Raw genomic sequence first — 22,196 nt, 5'->3', positions numbered from 1 at the left:
TAATAATGAAAAAAATATATTATCTTGTAAAATGTAAAATATTAGGTCCCGCGGTATCTCCACTTAGTCGTTCCACTGTACGGCGTGCGCCACCAAATCTCGGCTTCAATTTTGACGCCACGAAACCAGTGTCACGGCTAGAACTATCGATCGGCTACGGCTGATCTATAGAGAGTAGTGATTGAACTTGGGGAAGAATTCTGTTATAAACAATAGTTTCAAAAATTTTGGAAAAATTGCATTGTATGAAGATAGGTCGGTAGTTGTCGATTCTGTTTATATCGTCTTTTTTGTGAATTGGTATTACTTTAGCACATTTCCAGACGTCTGGAAATTTGCCAGTTTTCAAAATAAGGTTAAAAATATGACATAAAGGCTGACAAAGGACAAACATGCAGTCTTAAAACTTGGAACACCATCTGGACCGGCTGTCAACTTGTTTTTTAGCCTCCGCCTAGCAGCAATAATTTCCTCAGTGGTAATTGATGGAAGAATGTCAATGAGGTCTGAGGAATTAGAAGGAGGATAGGTTTCTGCGAGGTCGATTGGATCTTTATAGGCATTTTGAAAAAGTTTGGCAAAAGTTCCTTGAAAAGAATTACCATTGGCATCGCACATGATAGACGGAAGTGAAGAGTGACCTTTCTTAGCTCTAAAGACCAAAACGATGAGGGATCAGTGACAATGTTCTACTCGGCTTGGGTCACAAATGAGTTATAGGCCTCACGGGATTGAGATTTTACTGTCTGACGAAGCCTGTTTTATCTGGAAAGATTAAATAACAGTTGGAGTAATAAACAGTTGGAGAGGATCTATATTCACATGCTTTTTCCTTCTTGTTTTAAAAACCATACTGGAAATCGCCGTCGTCTTCGTTGTTTTAAAGGTGCTGAAGCAGCAAAAGCTGAATCAAGTCTTCTGAATTATTTTTTAGAAATGTAACAGTTCTAAGGGGCTCTCCGAGAACACTTTTAAATTCCTGACAAATTTTCTCCAAGGCATCTGCTTTAATTTCATTATTCTTGTGATCCATCTTCATGCTTTCCTTGCATTTCTTTACTCAATTAATAAGAACATTTTCTTCTCTCACAGAAAAATTGCTTGCCCTAGTTTTTTTCTCCATGTCAGATAAGCAGACACAAAAGTTGTATTAAAAAAATACTAATAATCAGCAACAGAGGAAAAACAAATAAGTAAATAAATAAGTTAATTTTAATGAATAGGTTAGGTTCTTCTTTTCTTTTTCTTCTTTTTTATGTGGCCATTTCAGACTTTAAATAGAACCTAGTTTAACTAAACTTGTACTGGAACAACATACGAACCTCTGAACTACGTTCAACGAAGAACTATAGTTTAGTAGAACTTAAGTTGAACGACTGCTTGTACAACCGGGCCTAAAGGATTTGAATTTAAATATGTAAACGCATTTGAGATGGTTGCAAAACTCTACAAACAAAAGTTTTTTGGTAAAAAATAATTGAATTCTTAGATGTTAACAAATATAAAGGGCTATAACTCCTAACGGCTATAAGGAAAAGTTTTATCCATATCCTTTGGCAATTATAGTCATTTATAACATCTAACTCAATAAGATTTAATAAAAAAACTCTCGTTTATAGAGGTTTGCAACCACTTCAAATCCGTTTAGATATTTATTATATATTACAAAAAAAGGTTTAATTCAAATCTTTTGGAAGTTAACCTTTTCATAAATTTTCACAAGAAAACTTAGTTTGTCAAGGTTTTTGCTAATTATAATAATTTGTTATATCACTTTATTTTCTTCTATTAAAATTGTTTAATCACTGGCAACATGGAATACTAAACATGTTGATCAACAAAATATCCCCTGTGTAGATGTTGCGCTCAATCCAAAGCAGCCAATGTTTATTCTAGTGTATTCAATATTTTAAGTGTGGGTGCTTGATGATCCAGTGTGAAAATGATCACCTCATTAAAACCGATACAATGCTAAACATGATGTATCGCAAATGTACGTTTGATATTCTCTTCCTGTCGGCGAAGAAACTTAATTTACCATTGCTAATTCACCAATCCTAGAAGAGGCGTCGAGAAGAAAATGGCTTTTTAATTTGCACAATATTACCAAGTGATTTCGTTCTACATTCTTGGTTTTTGTCATTCATTAAGGCGTAAAATGAACGAACGGTGAGTAATGAATATGCGCTACCGGTGTTGTTACCAGAAAGAAAAGAGAAGTAATTATTTCAACAACAGGGTTACGTACCTGGTTACGTAATCGAGAAATAGTGCAGAACTTTCTGGTTTTTGTTTAAAAAAATCCAGACACAGATTAATAATCAGTTTATTAATTAAAACAGGTGCATTAACAGGTTGATTTATGTCAGTTAGTAAATCTATTCGGTTATCGTTAGTTTAGAGGCAGGTTGGATTATTCTACATATAAGTTCATATTTGTGTATGTCATGTTGTTAACGCATCTTTTCTCTCTGGATCATCTTAAATTGTTAATTCTATTTTGTAGTTTGGCTTATTATACATGGTGTAAACATCCCATAATTTTACCAGCTAAAAATATTTTTGCAGTATGTTGAATATGCCTCTGTTATTAGTAATTATGTTTTTAAATTACTAATTTAATTAAGAATTTAATATAGAGCGTAGATAAGAAAAATAATATTGCGTCATCGGACAGCTAATAGGAAAACTTGCAATGAAGGCCTGAAATTTATTTTCTAATAAAATGTTCGAAAATAAAAACTCCTACAAAATTTAAAACGTCAGTAATAACTCAACAATTTGCAAAGGTAGTCCAAAGATTGAACAATGAAATTATCATCTAATTATTTGTCTAATAACGTTTATATAAAGTTACAATATCAGTCTTTCTAGATCTATCGAAAGTGTGCCACATAAAAGATATTTTCATAGTATAAAAGGCATAATGTAGGATGTCTTTTCTAGTTATCTAGAGGATAGGATACAATATCTAAAAATTTAAAATTATTGCTGTGATAAGATAAACCTTTATCCTAGCTCCTTTACTGTGTTAATGTTACATTGATGATTTTTGTTCGCTAAAAATAAATGGTCAAACTAATTTCCTATGCAGATGACACAGCACTAATGTTTAAGGAAAAAATCTAGAATGAGTTGTTTTATATTTAATTGATAAAAATGTTAAACGCTGGCTATAATTTAATTTACTCTCTTTAATATTTTATCCATAAAGATTTAGGTGTATTAGAAATTATTAATTTTTTTCAAGTTCTGAGTAACCGTTATATATTATTTTTTTAATTTTTATTTTATTATAATTATTTAATTTGATAAGGTGTCCCTTGAGACGCTACCAGACTTAATATTTTAATTATAAGCCTCAATTAGTCTCTCATTACTAGACATTGAAAAATTTTAACAAAATCAGCTATAGGGTATTTAAAATAAATATAAAATTTAAGTTTGACATCTTGTATTTCAGGAACTGTGCATTTTTGGACTTTGGATTGTAAAAATCGCTTATACGTTTTCGGATTAGCCTGTATACAGAAAGTATCACTAAACAATGATTTTCAATGTAGATTGCTAAAATATTGAATTTAAAAGAAATGGTGATCTAGCTGTTATATTTTTGTGCGAAAAAACAGAAACCAATAAGATTCAGGTGTCGACGTTTCGATTTATTACTAAATCTTCTTCAGTGTCCTAGAAATCTATCAATTTTAATCAGAAATTTAAGCAACATAAAAAATATGTTCTACGTTGACACCTAGGTTCATGACCTAAGCCAATGAAATCCAACTATCCAAGAATAATTAAATCAAGGTAAATCATCAAGTATATAGAGTGTCTCAAATTCAAATTGATAGGCACCGTGAGAATAAGAAGATCCGTTAAATTAGGGTTGCGTAATTCGACGTGCATAAATACCCTTTAAAAATTCAATATCAATATTTCTAGAGGTATTCGAAAAAAACCGACAATTCAAAAAATCTGTCCTATTTTTCTCTGACGCTATTTCAAGTTATAGGGTAAAATAAATGACACTTTTTTGATGATACTATGTTTCGTCTTTTAGCAACCATCTTCACCTTTTTTATACACCATATACCAGATGTAAACAGTCCTTTTAATTACTTTTCCATTGATGTATCACACTTGCATATCCAACAATGATTTCGAGTACTTTTTATAAGATTTTCATAAGAAAGAGATGGGTAGATAATTTTACAAAAAAAAAATTATGATTGCCAAAGAACGAAATTTGGGATGACTTAAAAAAAAAATTTGGAAATCCTCTCTCTCTGTCTCTCTCGCTCTATTTTCATAAGACCTCCTACCATCAAAACTCCATAAGAAAGAGAGATATGGGATTAATATATAAAACTCGTCTGAATTTGAAGTTTTCCCTCATTTTCAGCAAACTTCCACTTACTATTTCAAAACGTCCACTTATTATAAAAATTTACTTAAACACTCAATTTATGAATTTCCCCGGGAATTTAGAAAGTTGTACTTACTACCTGTACATTTCTGCTTTTTGCTATTAAAGATAGACATTTAAATCAAAGACTGTGACATAAACGTCGCTGAGTACCTTTTTTATTAGAACATACATTTTTGAAAAATTAACGGTTTTCGAGAAAAATCAAAATTTTGAGTTTTTCAATTTTTGTAAATATACTTTCCATACTTTAAACAATTTAAAATGTTTCATAACTGTTTTGCTATTAAAGATTAAAGACTGCGATGTAAACCAAGCCATTGAGTACGTTTTCTATCAGAATAAAAAGCTTTAAAAAATTAACGGTTCCCGAGAAAAATCAAATTTACTTTAATCAGCATGAAATTGTCTATTACATTTTTTGAAAAACCAAGGCAAAAAAAAATTTTAATATTAAAAAAAAACCACTATGATTGGATAGAACACTTTAAAAGTAACAGTTTTTGGTCACTTGTAAAATTTTACAAAAAAAAGAGATGGTCGCCAAACAACGAAACCTCGAAATTCTTTATCGAAGAATTTTCATAAGCCTCAATAAGAAAGAAAGAGATGGATAAATAATTTTACAACAAAAAAGTGAATAATGGTTCAAAGAACAAAAATCCATTTTATTTAAAATTGGGACAACCAGTTTCTCTCTCTATCGGAAATATTCTATTCCCCACAAGCCTCAATGAGATTTCAATCCTCAAAATGTTTGTGACATACATGGACTAACTGAATTTGGTATAATCCAGTATAGCGTCCATAAGTGGATGAAGGTCTCTAAAAGACGAAACATCAATTTTAAATTACCATAATCTCAGTCGACAAAAGGGTCAAATTGAACAACTTTGCCTCAATATAAGCGACCTTTCCTAAGACTTATATAACTAAACTAGAAATCAAATAAACTCACCAACAACTGGTTTCACTGGACACTCGTTGATCATCAAATCAGGTTGCTCAACAGCTTTAACTTTAAAATCCTCCTCACTATGATTCTTATGGTCATTTCCATTGACTACTTGAGCCTTGACTTCTTCTTCTTCTTCTTCTTTTTCTTGCACCACTGGTTGTTCAATCTTCTCTTCCAAAGAAGTCTTGCGTTGAATCACTGGCGAGCCAATCTTAATATCCTTTCCGCTCCTGCATTTTGCCGAAGCCAATATATTTTTCCTGTTAATTGCTTCGACACTTGAAGGTTTCAGCAGCCTATTTGGGCCGTTCAGTTTGTCTTCAGACGTTGGTGAAGGCGGTGGGGAACTTCTGGAGTTATAACTGGACTGGCTGGAGCTTACAGCTGAGTCATTATCACTATCAGCCGTATTATTGAAATGATGATCTTTAGCTGTTTTTAAACTATGATAGTCGAAGCTGCAATCTGATCTAGTAGGGGAAGAAATACTTTCCAAAGATTTAGGGTCGTCAGTTATTCTTGTAGGAGTGTTGTCGTTATATTTGTTAATATACTCGTCAAAGCTGCTTTCGGCGTCACTGCTATCACTTCTTTTTGCTGTGCTTACTGGGTATACTTGTAAACTTTTACGTTTAAATGCGGGTGAATATTTTTGGATGTTGGCGTTTGCTGCCCACGAAGGCAGCACCACTGGAGCCACTGGGACATGCACTGGAACATTTACTGGACTAAAGTCACTATTATCTAGCTTAAGAGTTAAATCTTTTTCCGACGTGGTAATACTCTTAATTTCAGGAATATTTACCAAAGGAGTTACATCGTTTTCCACCGCTTCAGGTATAACCAAACCTTTTAACTTGGACAATCTCTTCTTACGTTGCTCCACCATCGTATTCCAATTGCTGGTGCTCTTTTCTTTACTGTATATGCTCATGTCAATTAAACTCTGAGACCTGGTGTGTAGCAAATTCGATTTTTCCGGTTCATACTTTTCTTCGTCAGAGTCGTGCATTTTCGGCCGTAAGTCGCAATTTGAGCTGCTTATGGATCTGTCCAGAGGTTTTATCACAGGTTGGGTCCAAGTGGTTTGAAATGTAGGAAGGACACGTGCTTCTTTTGGTGTCGCCTCTATGAAATCTGGGAACTCATGACCGTCTGGGGGCTGCCGGGAGTCACTTGGAGGAATTTCCATATGGATTTGTTTATCTGGAATAGAAATGATAAGAGTTAATTGTTTCAATGTTTTCAAAAAATTCAACTAAATGATGATTTAATTTTATCAGGAACCAGTATTTTTTTCCTCATTTAATACGACAAATATTTATCACAGCAGAGATTTTATAGCCAGTAACCTGTAAAAAAAGTTCTTAAACTAAAAAACAGTTTAGAAATATAAAAAAATATATTTTTTTCTTTATTGGCTTAAATACAATAAATATTTATCAAATCAGTGTGATAATTCTGTTTAACGTGATAATTCTTCAGCAGTGATTTTATCAACAATAAATTGTTACTTTTTAGACGGAAACCAGTAAAGTTTTTACTTTATATGCTTAAATACAACATTGATTTATCACAGTAGTGATTTGTCTTCTTTGATTTGACTCATTATCCCTCCTATCCTTATTAACATCTTTGCGAAACCAGTTTTTTAAATTGATTTAAATGTAATAACTATTGATCTTAGCAGTGATTTTTTAATTCTATAATCTAATCTAATAAAGTACCAGTAATTTTTGTCTTCTTTATTGATTTTTTTTTTCTTCTTTATTTAATTTTTAAATAAATATATTTTTTTAATTACTCATAATTTTTAATCTTAATTAAGGAAATATTTAAAAAAAAGTTTTTATTAGTTTAAATACACTATTTATCACAGCAGTGCCTTTTTTCCAGTAACTCCACTGCGGTAACTATGTATCTCATCAGTAATTTCCTGCCACTTATCAGTCAGTAACCAAAAAAAAAATCTTCTATCGACTTAATGTGATAACTTTAACAATGATTTTTAAATTTTAATGGCATCAGTAATTTTTTTTCTTTACTTCCTTAACAGTAACTTATCACAGTAGGGATTTGTCGAGTAGGACCGCCTATACGATATCTATTGATTTTAATAGTGATTTGTTTACCCATATGAAACAAGTGAAGATTTTTTAATTCGATTTTATTGTGATAACTGTTATTCTCAGCAGTGATTTTTATTTTCAAAAATGAGGAATCAGGATAATTGTTTTCTTTATTGGCTTAAAAACGATAGATATTTATCACATCAGTGACTCTTAAACGAATATTTTTAGTAAATTGTAATAATTCTGTTTAACGTTGATTTAAGCGATTTAATCAAGAATTATTTGTTTATTTTATAAGGAATCAGTAACTTTTTCTTCATTTACTTAAATACGACAGTTATTTATCACAGCAGTGATTTGTCATTCAGTAACGCCTATACGACAGCTATTTGTTTTAATAGTGGTTGCATAAAGTTACCCATATGAAACCAGTGAGAATTTTTTAAATCGAATTTAGTGTGATATGTATTGATCACAGCAGTAATTTTGCCAATGAGGAACTAGGAATTTTTTTGTTTTGTTTATTATCACATCAGTGATTTTCGCACCAATACTTTTTTTTTAAATTCTTTATAGTTTGAAGGTTCATTATTGAATTGAGCTTACGACTATAAAAAAATATTGGGTTAAATACACTTTTTATCACAACAGTGATTTTTCTTCCAGTAACTCTAATCCGGTAACTATTCATCTTATCAGTGCCCGATACTTTTCGATCATTAATTATACTCAGATAACTCTGTTTAATGTGATAACTTCTTATCAGTGATTTTTAAATTAAAATTAAATCTCACCAGCAATGATTTTTTTATAAATTTATTAAGAATTATAATAAATAACAAACATTTATCACAGGAATGATTTATCTTACAGTATCACCAATACGATAACTATTTATTTTCATATGGCACCAGTGCCAATTTTTTCAAATCGATCTCAGTGTGATAACTATTGATCTCAGCAACATTTTTTTATGTTTTTTATTAAGGAACCATATATTTATCACATCAGTGATTTTTAAACCAATATTCATTTTTTAATTGTTCATAATTTTTAAGGTTCTTAAAAATATATACAAAAATTTTTATACTCTTTATTGGCTTTAATATAGAATTTATCACAGCAGTGATTTATCTTCCATTAACACCTATACGATAAAACCAGTATCTAACAATTTTTTTAAATCGATTAGTGTGATAACCAGTAATTTTAGTTTTTCTTTATTTGTTTAAATACACTATTTAACACAACAGTGACTTTATTTTCCATCAACTCCAATGCGGATTCCCTGTAATATATCACTAAAAGCAATCAATTAAAACAAATATATTTTGTATTGACTTAAATGTGATAACTTTAGCAGTGATTTTTAAATTTTCCCAGGAACAGTAAATGTCTTTCTTTATTGATTTAAATACGATAGTGATTTATTAAAGCAGTGATTTTTCATCCAGTGGTTTTAGAAGCTTACCCCATTTGAAACCAGTGACATTTTTCTTAAATCGAATTTAGTATGAAAATTGTTGATCTCTACAGTGATTTTTTAATTTTATCAATAAGACAACAGTTTTATTTTCTCTATTGGTTAAAATACGATAATCGGTGCATCAGTGATTTTTTCAACCATAAACTTGGGAATTTATTTTTTTATTGTTCTTAATTTGTAAGATTTGTTGAGTTCCGACTAGAAAAATTAAAAAATAATTTTATTCTTTACTGGCTTAAAGACACTATATATCACAGCAGTGATTTTTCATACAGTAACCAACATGAAACCACTAATTTTTTTAATGGATTTGACTATGGTAATATGTGATAAGCGACGTGAATTTTCAATCACGTAAAATCTCATCAGTGATTTTTCAGCTTTATCACTCTATAACGAGTAAGTTAGTTTTTAAATATCATTTAATTTTTAAGATTTAGAATTATTTATGTTATTTTTCTGAGACAAGTATACAAGCTGCTTAAGCTAAATGGCGATGAAATTTATCTTTATTTTTAGCGGCAAATTAATTAATAATATTTTTTTATGGAATAAAAGCTCAACATTGGTTTATGCACTAAAGAATTTACTGAATATACTAATTTACATAATTCAAGAAATCTCATAGCACAACCATTATATTATTCAGTTAATAAAAGTGAATCAATTACGATTAAAATGATTTTATTTCAAGGAACGTTCTCAAGTAAATAAGATTGTTTATAATGGGTACGTGATTATGTGATAAAATTGCCTCAAGAAATTTTTTTTTATTCAAAAAAATGCATTATGCTAATCTAGGTCACTTAATCACAATACTGCGTTACAAAATGATTATTTTATTACCTTGATATATTATTAGTTAGTTACCAAGAAAAATCACAAATTGGATAAATGTTATTATTATCCGTATTAAATTAATGTAACTATACTGAACGAATTCGTCTTATGGTCGGCTCTAATCAGTTCCTCGTAAATATATTGGAATTTTTATTAAAATTAACTGCACCTTTATTGGCATCACTCCAAAGATAAACAACGTAATTTTCTAATATCGCTAAAACAGTTTTGTTGTCGCACTTTTTTGACCAAATCCGGGATTGTTTGAGTAGTGATAAAAAAAATTGGTGCGCCTATAAATGCATTCGGGGCCTCAAATCTGTATAAAAAATTCGCATTTCAAAATATTTTTTATGAATCGTACATTTAAATTATTTTTTCTTTATTACCCTGTATAATAGTTTTTTGAATAGTAATTTTTTACATGACGATCGTAATGAAATGATCCGTCTGGTCTGTAGTGAACGTTATTATGTAATAAAATTGTGATTCAGGCTATGGCTGGAAAATCAGAAGCGATAGATATTTAAAAAGTTGATTGTTATCAATATGCATTTTTTGACAATATATCCTAGAAGAAAGGCTCATTGGTTACAATCAATAGTTACATAAAAAAAGACATATAGAAAATATTGTTTCCATTTTAAAATAATGGAGGGCCTCCACACAAGTTTTTTTTGGCCTACCTTTATACGCTTAATATCAACAATAAAATCAGATAAATAAACGGGTACAAGTCAACGAATTCGGTTATCAATCACACGTACGGGATTTTCCTATATTAATTCGCCTCATGCGGTCGGGCATTAGCGAAATCCATTCGTCAAATAAAAGATTAAAAAAGTTTTCGATGCGAAAAATGCGCGGTGACGTAAGTGCGCACCCACTGCTTAAATAAGCGACCCGACAAACGGTATTTTTTGCAGTGCATGTGTCAGTGTTGTTACACCTTTGCTGGATTAAGAGCAGAGGTCACATGCAAATCTGCACGAATCACGATATTTACCATGTAAATATTTCATGGATTTTTTTTTGGTGGGCGTGGTGCGCATCGTCAGTAAAATACGTTTTAAGGGTGGTTGATATTTGCGACGCATTACGCCTTAAATCAGATTAGAATGCTTTACATAATAATAAGTTAAGTGTGGCAATAGGTTGTTGCTACTGGTGTATTTACATGAATAAAATAAAGAAAAAAATAGAAATTATGAAATTTAGCATTTAAAATAACAAGGCGAGAGAGGCCGGCTTTAATAAATGCCATTAAGTGAAAATTAAATCATACGTAACGCAAGCAAAAAGACGAATAAAATCCGTAAGATATTACTTGGTTTTTATACTGGCGAAATAATATACTTATAGCAATAATTTTGCAATGCGGTAAAGCACGTAAAAATAAGACAAAAATAAACTAACAGTATTCACAATGATTAGATTGCCGGTTTTACCATTTACCACGGTACAGCGTAATTTATATAATTAGTTTCATATTTTTTTTCATGCAATAAGATTTACGTCGCTCTGCTGGTGGAAGTGACACCTTATGGTTTTAACAAATCCAATGGAGCACGGACGGAATTCTTGTTCTTGCAATAAAAATGTCATTCCTAGCTGTAAATGTTAACACTTCTCGTTTCTCTCGGAGTTATCCTCGAGTCGCAAATAAAAAAACCAATCGCTTATATCGCTGTTATCTCACTTGAAATTAAAGGGCGTGTCTGTCGCAGAAAAGATTTTTTTTTTTAATCTTAACCGGCCGATGTTCACTATTAAAACTTGATATTTTAACCATTAACCTGAATTGGAAATATCATTCGGTACGTTAGTACGGCTTGAATATTTTAATTATATACGTACCGCGATAACTATTACACGAACGTTTTATTTCTGTGTCAGCATCTGAGTTACGCCCAAATTATAAAAGAAACGGGCATAAGGAAGCGAATTTGTATCGTCGGAAAATTAATAATTCAATATGTTCAAGGAATGTGAAATGCGGGTGAGAGTCAAAAAGTGGACTTTTGACCCCTAAATCGGTCTAAATGTTCATCTGAGATACAGGAATCATGGACGATCGCTATAAAATGATGACTCTCATCTGTAATTGGTTCAAATACGTTGGAAAATTAATAGTTTCAAATGATCCTAAATATTACTGGAATGTAAAATGCGGATGAAAGTCAAAAAGTGGACTTTTGACCCCTAAATCGGTCTAAATGTTCATCTGAGATACAGGAATCATGAACGATCGCTGCAAAATGATACGTCTCGTCTGTAATTCATTAAAATAAATTGGAAAATTAATAATTCCAGATGATCCTTAATATAACCGGAAGGTGAAATGCGGTATAAAAATCAAAAAGTGGACTTTTGACCCTTAAATCGGTATGAATATCCATCTGAGGTTCAGGCATCATGGACGATCGCTACAATATTACTTGTCTTGTCTGTAATTCGTTAAAATACGTTGAAAAATTAATAATTCCAAATGATCCTAAATATTACTGGAACGTGATATGCGGTAGAAACTTAAAAAGGGGACTTTTACCCTTAAATCGGCACGAATGTCCTTCTGAGATTCAGAAATCATGAACGATCGCTACAAAATAATACGCCTCGTCTGTAATTCATTAAAATACATTAGAAAAATTAATAATTCCAGATGATCCTTAATATAACCGGAACGTGAAATGCGGTAGAAAGTAAAAAAGTAGACTTTTAACCCTTAAATCGACATGAATGTCCATCTGAGGTTCAGGCATCATGAACGATCGCTACAAAATGATACGTCTCGTCTGTAATTTATTAAAATACGTTGGAAAATTAATAATTCCAGATGATACTTAACATAACCGGAACGTGAAATGCGGTAGAAAGTCAAAAAGTGGACTTTTGACCCTTAAATCGGCATAAATGTCCATTTGAGGTTCAGGAATCATAGACGATCGCTACAATATTACTTGTCTCGTCTGTAATTCGTTAAAATACGTTGGAAAATTAATAATTTCAGACGATCCTGAATATTACTGTAGCGTGAAATGCGGTAGAGGGTCAAAAAGTGGACTTTTGACCCCTAAATTGGCATTAGTGGTCATCTGAGTTCTGGAAATCATGGACGATCGCGACAAAATGATATGTTTCGTCTGTAATTTATTAAAATACATTGGAAAATTAATAATTCCAGATGATCCCTAATATAACTGAAACGTGAAATGCGGTAGAAACTTAAAAAGTGGACTTTTGACCCTTAAATCGGCATGAATATCCGTCTGAGGTTCAGGAAACATGAACGATCGCTACAAAATAATACGTCTCGTCTGTAATTCATTAAAATATATTAGAAAATTAATAATTTCAGATGATCCTTAATATAACCGGAAGGTGAAATGCGGTAGAAAGTCAAAAAGTGGACTTTTGACACTTAAATCGGCATGAATATCCATCTGAGATCCAGGAAATCCATCACCGAAAATCGCTATAAAATTATGCATCTCATCTGTGATTCATTCAAAGACGTTGAAAAATCAATAATCTCAGATGATTTTGACCAATTTACCCACAATCACCACATCAACTCAATAAATATATTCGACTCTATATTTATTGATATATATGTCCATTATAAGCAATACTACGTTAACGCTAAGCAAACTTATGTAATTTGACTATAAAATTAATATTCATGGTATTTTTATAAAGTTGTTGAGGGGAATGCTGACGATTCCTAATACTAAATGCCCTTATTATAATACTATATGTATTAGAGAGTTTTAGCAATCGATATGTGCAGGGAATGATAGCTTTCGTGAAAAATATTGTGACGTAAGAAGTGACAGATGCAATGGAAGTTCAATGGCAAATTGGACTATGAAATTGTGTGTCAAACAGATGAAAGGTACTCGTTTTCAGCTAACTTTTTACTCCTAATCAATGAGAAAATTAGATTTTTGCTAACGCTATCCATTTTCTCATAATCAAAAACCTTTAAAACCTTTAAAAATCAAAATAAATTCATCAACATGGTACTCAATTTCAGATAATTTTATCCAAAAATTCAATGGTTTGTTCAAATTTTCCTGAATATTTTCTATTATCTTTGATGATGTAATAAAATTACGTTTTTTGCTTATAGTGAGCATAACTATGTCAGAAAAATGACACTTCATAAATTATTGTAAAAAAAACATATTTTTTCTCCTTTGCATTTAAATTAATTATAAATTTTTTAAACATTTTTTTAGACTAAGGTATTTATTTCACATAATGAACTAAATTTCCGTTTATTTATGCAACTACACTAGTTCGGCTCTGTATTTTGACATTTGCATTAAATAAACAATCAAAAAATAATTTATTCATTAGTCCTTACAAAAAGAAATCACAACAATTTTCTCTATTTAATACCCATTGTCCACGTTGCGTCATTTTTAAGTCAATTATCCGACCTGTAAACTTGAAAATCGTGCATCTTAAGCTTGACCTTTATGATTGCCAAACAAACGAAAGTTTTTGTTTATCAGTCCACTGCATTGTTTTTTTTTAACTTTTTAAAACGACCAATAAGCTACGTACCTTCAAAAAAAAATAGAAACTCACTGAGCTACTGACGTAACAAAACTGCCAATAATTTATTGCAAAACTTATCTTTGCAATTAAAAAATAAACGTAATCACTTGATCGATATAAATTAATCCATAAGCATGTTCAAGCTCCCCCTCACGAAATTCACTAGACACTAAGACATACTTTCAGTAAATAAGGCTATAACCAACTTATCTTCCGTTCGGGATATTATGTTGTTTATTAATGGGGAAAATCTATGTTTATTCTTTACCTGAGTAATCGTCGTCAATGAGTAATATTTTTAATATTAGTTATTAATTATTTACTTCTAGTCATCATCGCTTCAAATTAAGTTGCTTGTTTAAGATAAACTGACGAAGCCTCTATTGAAATTTTTAAAATAGGAGATGATTAGGGGATATTAAGAGGATATAACCATTGGGGATTAGTTAGTAAAAATGTGGTTGAAAGAGAGGTTTTATTTTGGTCTAATTGTTCATCTTACACTTAAAATCAAATTGTGTTTATTGCATTTAGGGAAAAATTAAATACTGTAGCAAAAAATCCTGACGTACCTCTTAATGCAAAAAAAATCGAATTTCACTGGATTTTTTCCTTATTGATAGCCTTATCACAAATCGATTCATCATTCGTTTGTCGTAATATTACCTTATCTATTTTTACCTTGATACTAAAAAATTCTATGTAATCCCTGTAAACGACTCAAAGGTTAAGGATGTTTTTAATTTTTTGTTTTTGTAAAAAATTAAAAAAAAAACGTGCTAAACGAGACTCTTATTTAAAGAAAGTATGAAATTCGTTTGGATTAATTTGGCCGTTCGTGAGTTACCCACCGCTGTTTGTAAAAGTCGCTGAAAAAAATCGTGATTCTCTACTTTTCCGATCGTGTCAATGAAACAATGTACGGACCCCATTACTATAGGGATTTAATTTCGTTAATACTTAATAGATGACAATTAACCAGTTGTTTCAACATGTTTTAAATATTAAGCAAACGGTTAGGTATTGTATTATTACTTTCAAAAATTACGAAAAAAATGACTATGGGAGACGTCAAATATTAGTTTTGTGAAGCATTCTGGTAATGATTCGATGTTAAAAAGCGGTAAATATGATTCTCTTCAAGTGTTCCAATGAGTAGATCAAAGATGATTATACATGATTAATTCGAGGCAGTGATTTTTAATTTTTGAGACATAGCAAAAAGGTAAGACATAACGTCAAAAGGAAAATGTAACCTGTAACAATAAATTGTGAGAATACATTTTTTTTTTGAGTGGGATGGGATTGTGCAAAGATTTAATAAAGACTCATCAAATGAACATGGTAAACTCCTTCTAGGAACTTGCAGTCAATCGGAATAAATCACGCAAAATAATTAGATTCAACACAAAATAACGTGGTCCACCTCTAGAGACCAAGAGTCCAACTCCAATCAAATCCAATAACAGCTGGGAATCGATAAGGCTTGGTCCAAATCAATCAAGTACCTCAGCAATAAAACAGATGAACACCGTTAGCAATATGTGGTCATAAAAAACTAAGCCAATGCTTAAATAACCCAGGAATGGAAATCTAGCATTACAATCCCTATTTACAATAAGGACGAAAAGAAAGACCCAAAGAACCATCGAGACACAAATCTGCTTAAAACCGCCATGAAGCTGCTCACCATAATAATAACTCAACATTGACGCTATATTCATACTGCTTCAAATCATCGAGAAGTCCATCAAAAAATCCTGTAAAACGAGAAATCAACAACAATAATATAGTCCAGGTAATAAGACAAGTCAATACCATAAAGGGAGTGCCGATATGGATAGGTATCAGGCAAGGAGTCTGATACTCTTCAACCTGGTAATGAACTATATCATAAACCAGGGGAAAAATGATTAAGAATTTGACAAACAGAATTGAACTGTGCTATGCAGATGATGCGGTTCTCATAGAAGAAAATGAGGACAATCTGCAACAAATGCTATTCGAGCTAAACCGTAAAGAAATATAACATGCGCGGATTTGATACCGAAAACCAAACCTATGATGACAAGCAACGAACTGATATAATGCAAGCTGGCTACCACTAAGTGACCAACTAATGAGCTTTGAATACCTTTGAATAGCTTCAAGCAGCTAAAATAAATATTACAAGGTGAAAACACACGTAAACAAATCCTCAAGAGGATGCGGAACGATAGACTCGCTAAGGTTGAATACAAGGAGAAATTGAACACGACCAGACCCTTAGGAAAATGACAAATGACCTTCACAAGACATTGAATAAAAAGTTGAAAAAAACAGGAGAGAAAGAAAAATAAGAAGAAGAAGAAGATGTTCTACCATAATTCCTATTACAGTAATATGCTTGATCAACTAGAAATATTGTTACTCTGATGTATTAAAATAAATTAGAGAAGACATACATCATTTTGTAGCAATCGTCCACGATTCCTAGATCTCAGATGTACATTCACGCCAATTTAGGGGTTAAAAGACCATTTTTTGGTTTGCTACCGCATTTCACATTTTGACATTGTAATTTTTCTTATGTGTTTGAACCAATTACAGACGAGAGGCATAATTTTAAATCGATCGTGTATTATTCCAGGTCTCTGATAGACATTAATGCTTCTTTAACTAAACACCATTTTGGGTCCAAGTATCATGAATAATTATAAAATGACCCTTGTATTATATAATACCATTACTTAGGTATAAGGAAGAAATTTAAGGCAATTATCAAAAAATTAAGTGGTTAGAAAAAATTACATTCAAAGTAATTTCTTGATTCATACTGCACTACACATTCTTTGGTGATATCTTTAATGGAAAAAATAAATCAATTCTTGATTAAGCAATTCTTTCTAGGCAATTGTTGCTTCATAAATTGCCTGAACTGACCGGAAGAAACGAATCAATTATTGATTCCATTCAAAATAATTTCTTGATTCTTCGCGGCAATTGAGGCAATAAACCCTTTTGCTTACCACTAAGCTCGTTTATGGCTATGAGTCTTTATAATTAACGTATCAACTGCCTGGAAAAAAACAATTAACAAACTATTGATTCAATTAAAAGTAATTTCTTGTTTCTTCGAGGCAGTTGAGGCAATAGTTTGCCCTTTTTCTGACTACTGAGCTGCTGGAAGAAATAAATCAATTCTTGATTAAGTTAACCAGGCAGTTGTTGCTTTATAATTTGTCTCAACTGCCTAGAAGAAACAAATTAACTATTGATTCCATTCAAAATAATTTCTTGATTCTTCGAGGCAATTGAGGCAACAGTTTACCCTTTTTCTGACTACTGAGCTCGTTTATGACTATGAGTGTTTAAAATTAACACATCAACTACCTAGAAGAAATAAATCAATTCTTGATTAAGTTTTTCAGGCAGTTGTTGTTTTATAGATTGCCTCAACTGCCTGGAAGAAACAAATTGATTCCATTCAAATTTCTTGATTCTTCGATACAATTGAGGCAACAGTTTACCCTTTTTCTGACTACTGAGCTCGTTTATGACTATGAGTCTTTAAAATCAACGCATCAACTACCTGGAAGAAATAAATCAATTCTTGATTAAGTTTTCCAGGCAGTTGTTGCTTTATAGATTGCCTCAACTGCCTGAAAGAAACAAATTGATTCCATTCAAATTTTTTGATTCTTAGAGGCAATTGAGGCAATAGTGTATCCTTTTTCTGACTACTGAGCTCGTTTATTACTATGAGTCTTTAAAATCAACGCATCAACTACCTGGAAGAAATAAATCAATTCTTGATTAAGTTTTCCAGGCAGTTGTTGCTTTATAGATTGCCTCAACTGCCTGAAAGAAACAAATTGATTCCATTCAAATTTTTTGATTCTTAGAGGCAATTGAGGCAATAGTGTATCCTTTTTCTGACTACTGAGCTCGTTTATTACTATGAGTCTTTAAAATCAACGAATCAACTACCTGGAAGAAATAAATCAATTCTTGATTAAGTTTTCCAGGCCGTTGTTGCTTTATAGATTGCCTCAACTGCCTGAAAGAAACAAATTGATTCCATTCAAATTTTTTGATTCTTCGAGGCAATTGAGGCAATAGTTTCACCTTTTTCTGACTACTGAGCTCGTTTATGACTATGAGTCTTTAAAATCAACGCATCAACTACCTGGAAGAAATAAATCAATTCTTGATTAAGTTTTCCAGGCAGTTGTTGCTTTATAGATTGCCTCAACTGCCTGAAAGAAACAAATTGATTCCATTCAAATTTTTTGATTCTTAGAGGCAATTGAGGCAATAGTGTATCCTTTTTCTGACTACTGAGCTCGTTTATGACTATGAGTGTTTAAAATTAACACATCAACTACCTAGAAGAAATAAATCAATACTTGAATAAGTTTTTTAGGCAGTTGTTGGTTTATAGATTGCCTCAACAGCCTGGAAGAAAAAAATCAATTATTGATTCCATTCAAAATAATTTTTTATTTGTTCCAGGCAGTTGAGGTTATATTTTATCCTTTTGTCTGATTACTGAGGTCAATTGTGACTAAAATCATTAAAAAAAAATTGACAAGTGTATTTAAACAAAAGTTTGAGATCCTGGTATAGTCATCATAAAATGAGCCTTGACGTCTATACTGACATTTGTATATAAAAAATCTCCTTTTTATAGTAAATCCTAATTAGGTATATAATATGTCTCTAATAAATATGAGTATGAAATTTAGTGATAAGGTTAGAAATTTAGATGCGTAATAATATGTTTTTTCAGAAAGTGTAACAAGACACAAGTGTACAAATCACAATGTATTCACTTGTGTATCGGTTTCATAATCGCAATGTTCTCCTTATTAAATCTCTCCCTTGAATTTTACGCTGTAGAGTCTTATATAGTGACGTAATAATTAAATTTAAATTGAATAAAAATCAAGTGGCATAAAAACCCAAATTTGACATTTTTATTTAGACACGATTATCAATGTTATCCATCATGTCTTAGATAAATCCCTCACTTAACCTATTTATACCCATCAAAAATATGCTGTGCAGTGCAAGAATTGAATTTAACGCCAAAGCGAATGGCGTAACCTGCATAGGATCATAGACGTATTAAATTGGTTGCTGCAACTGTGGACTCTTAAAAGATCAATCAACAGTTCCTGCGTGTCAATTGAATGGGCTCAATTTAAGACCGTTTTCATTATGCCATTTAAGAAATGACTGCTAAAGAAAAATTCGATTTATTTATATTTTGCGTTGAATTGAAAACGGAAATTGGAATAAATGTAAATTTGATTGGCTAGTAGGAGGTTATCTTGCCAAAGGAATTAATTATATTCATCCGTTACAGTTCAAATCAACTCTTTTGATATTTAATAACAGATTTGTTTATAACAAAATAAAGGTGTGTGTGTGCTAAACGTACATGCAAAAGGTTATTTGCATAAAATAATTATTATGAATGTCACGTTACGTTCAGCAAAAGTTATTTTCAATTATCGACTTATACATATTCTCAAAATTGAAATGAACCGCAAAAACGGGATTTCAGAATTGATTTGCTATAAACATTTTAAAAGTATGCGGCGTTTTTTTTTATCGCACTATTATAATTTTACGGGGAGTGTTAATTATTTCGCTCGATAATTACAGGTACGATTGAAATTGTTACGTACAATTAAATCGGTTGATAAAAATTGAACAAAAAAACCATTACCGCGTTTTATGGGGTTATAAAGCTAATGTTACTCAGCCGAATATTGCAAAAATTAGAAAAAAACCATACGGTATTCAACAGTTTATATTCCCGGAACAAAGAAAATAATAAAGATGGACAGCAAGATGAAACGTTAGGCTTTAAGGCCAGAAAGTCGTGACGGGTTAAAGCAGGTACCTGACAACCTACGTATAGGCGTAGAATAATTTATCTGCAAAGCTGTTATTGTTTTCTGTCTATCAAAAAAAAAAAAAAAAAAAATAATGCGCCTTAAGGGAGTGCCAGAAGTACCTAAAGTCAATGTCAAGGTCAAAAATTTACGTCTTTGGTATTGTATAGTAAATGAATATTTGGCATAAGTTCATCAGTTTCCATTAAAAGTGAGACAAGGGAGAACTATGAATTTTTAAGATTTTTATCTCTCTAATCATTCATTTTAGTATAACTAATAGAATTTTTCTTTTGCAGTTACATTAATTATTTATTAAAATCATTAATTTAGGAAAATCAACTAAGCAGACGATATTGATCTGAAAAAGCCAATTTTTTTTTTTGATACATCTCCATATAATTTATCTATTATGTATTTATTTATTATGACATTAATTGCATAGGAAATTTATACTATATATTTAAGTGAGTCCTCAGAGTGAGATTACAATATTTTGTAAATTGTATTTTTCTGACAAAATATAATCAATTACAAATGAAAGTCAATAATTTAAAAAAATTATTTGCGATTCCCTAGACTGAAATAAGTCACAAAAGTTGAAAAATATTATTTTTTTTTAATACATATTGCCATTTAAATCCTTTAGTGCTATTAGAATCTTAATGAATTACGTACAAATATCAACAATCTAGAAAAATCATAAGTGGTTTATTAGACTAAGATATTAATGTATTTGTTTCTTTTGTTTAATCAATAACGTAGAAAAATCAACAATTTAAGCAAATCATTTATGACTTCTCAGAGTGAGATAAGAGTCACAAAAGCATTGATTTTTTTGGAATATATCCCTATTTATTTGTTTTATTACAATTAGAATCTTTTGAAAGTTGCATTTTTCTCACGTAGCTTAATCAATTACATACAAAAATCGACAATTTAGAAAAATCATTTGTGTTTCCTTAGACTGAGATAAAGATGTAGCTCACAAAAGAGGAAGAATATTGATTTTTTTTTTTATATATCGGCCATTGCAATCTTTTGGAATATGTATTTTTCTGATACAATTTAATCAATAAAATACGGAAATCAACAATAAAAAAAAATCATTTGTGGTTGCCTAGACTGAGGTTGATTACGAAAGGAAGAAAATTATTGATTTTTTTAAAAATATATCGGCCTTTTCATTCCTTTAATGCTACTGGAATCTTTCGGAATTTTTCTGAAGTAGTTTAATCAATTACTTACAAAAATCAACCATCCCGAAAAATCATAAGTGATTTCTTAGACTGAGAGAGTGATATATGTACGTAAGTCACAATAAAAGGAAATTATTGATATATGTACGTAGGTCACAAAAAAAGGAAAATATTGATTTTTTTATTTTACTATTTTATTATTATATAGTTTCATCTATTTACGAAAATTATTTGTGGTTTCTCTCGGTGAAATAGATTACAAAATTATTTATTTTTTTTTGAATATACACCAATTTAATTTTTTTATTACTGTTATAACAGAATATTTATAAAATTAATTTTTTTATCCTATTTAATCATTTATATATGAAAATCAATAAATTAGAAAAATCATTTGTAATTCTCTAGACTGAGATAGAATATAAAAGGTAAAAAAAATTGATTTTTTTTGGAATATATCGGCCATTTTATTCCTCCAGTGCTATTGGAATCTTTTAGAAATTATATTTTTCTGACGTAGTTTAATCATCAATTTACGAAAATCATTTCCGATTCCTCCAAACGAGATACATCCCTACATCATTGCTCTTTTATTGTATTTGTTTTTTTCTGGCATAGTATAATCAATTACATTGAAAAATCAATAATTTAAACAAACCATTTTTGACTGCTCAGAGTGAGATAGGTCACCAAAGCATTAATTTTTGTCTGAAAATATTCCAATTTATTTGTTTTATTACGTTTAGAATCTTTTGGAAATTGCA

General features: G+C 30.8%; 1 protein-coding gene across 2 annotated transcripts in view; it reads right to left on the bottom strand.

Annotated features, from left to right (window-relative positions):
• Positions 1-22,196, bottom strand: part of LOC126748354 (uncharacterized) — an 80,033-nt gene that overhangs the window by 9,459 nt on the left and 48,378 nt on the right. For both annotated transcript variants that reach the window (XM_050457519.1, XM_050457520.1), the window contains exon 5: positions 5,385-6,590. In XM_050457519.1, coding sequence (XP_050313476.1) covers positions 5,385-6,590 — 1,206 coding nt within the window. The remainder of the gene's footprint in view (positions 1-5,384; positions 6,591-22,196) is intronic.

Source organism: Anthonomus grandis, chromosome 22 (assembly GCF_022605725.1).
Source record: "Anthonomus grandis grandis chromosome 22, icAntGran1.3, whole genome shotgun sequence".
NCBI classification, from domain to species: domain Eukaryota; kingdom Metazoa; phylum Arthropoda; class Insecta; order Coleoptera; family Curculionidae; genus Anthonomus; species Anthonomus grandis.
The sequence above is the reverse complement of the archived record's forward strand: the minus strand, read 5'-3'. Positions and strand labels throughout refer to the sequence as shown.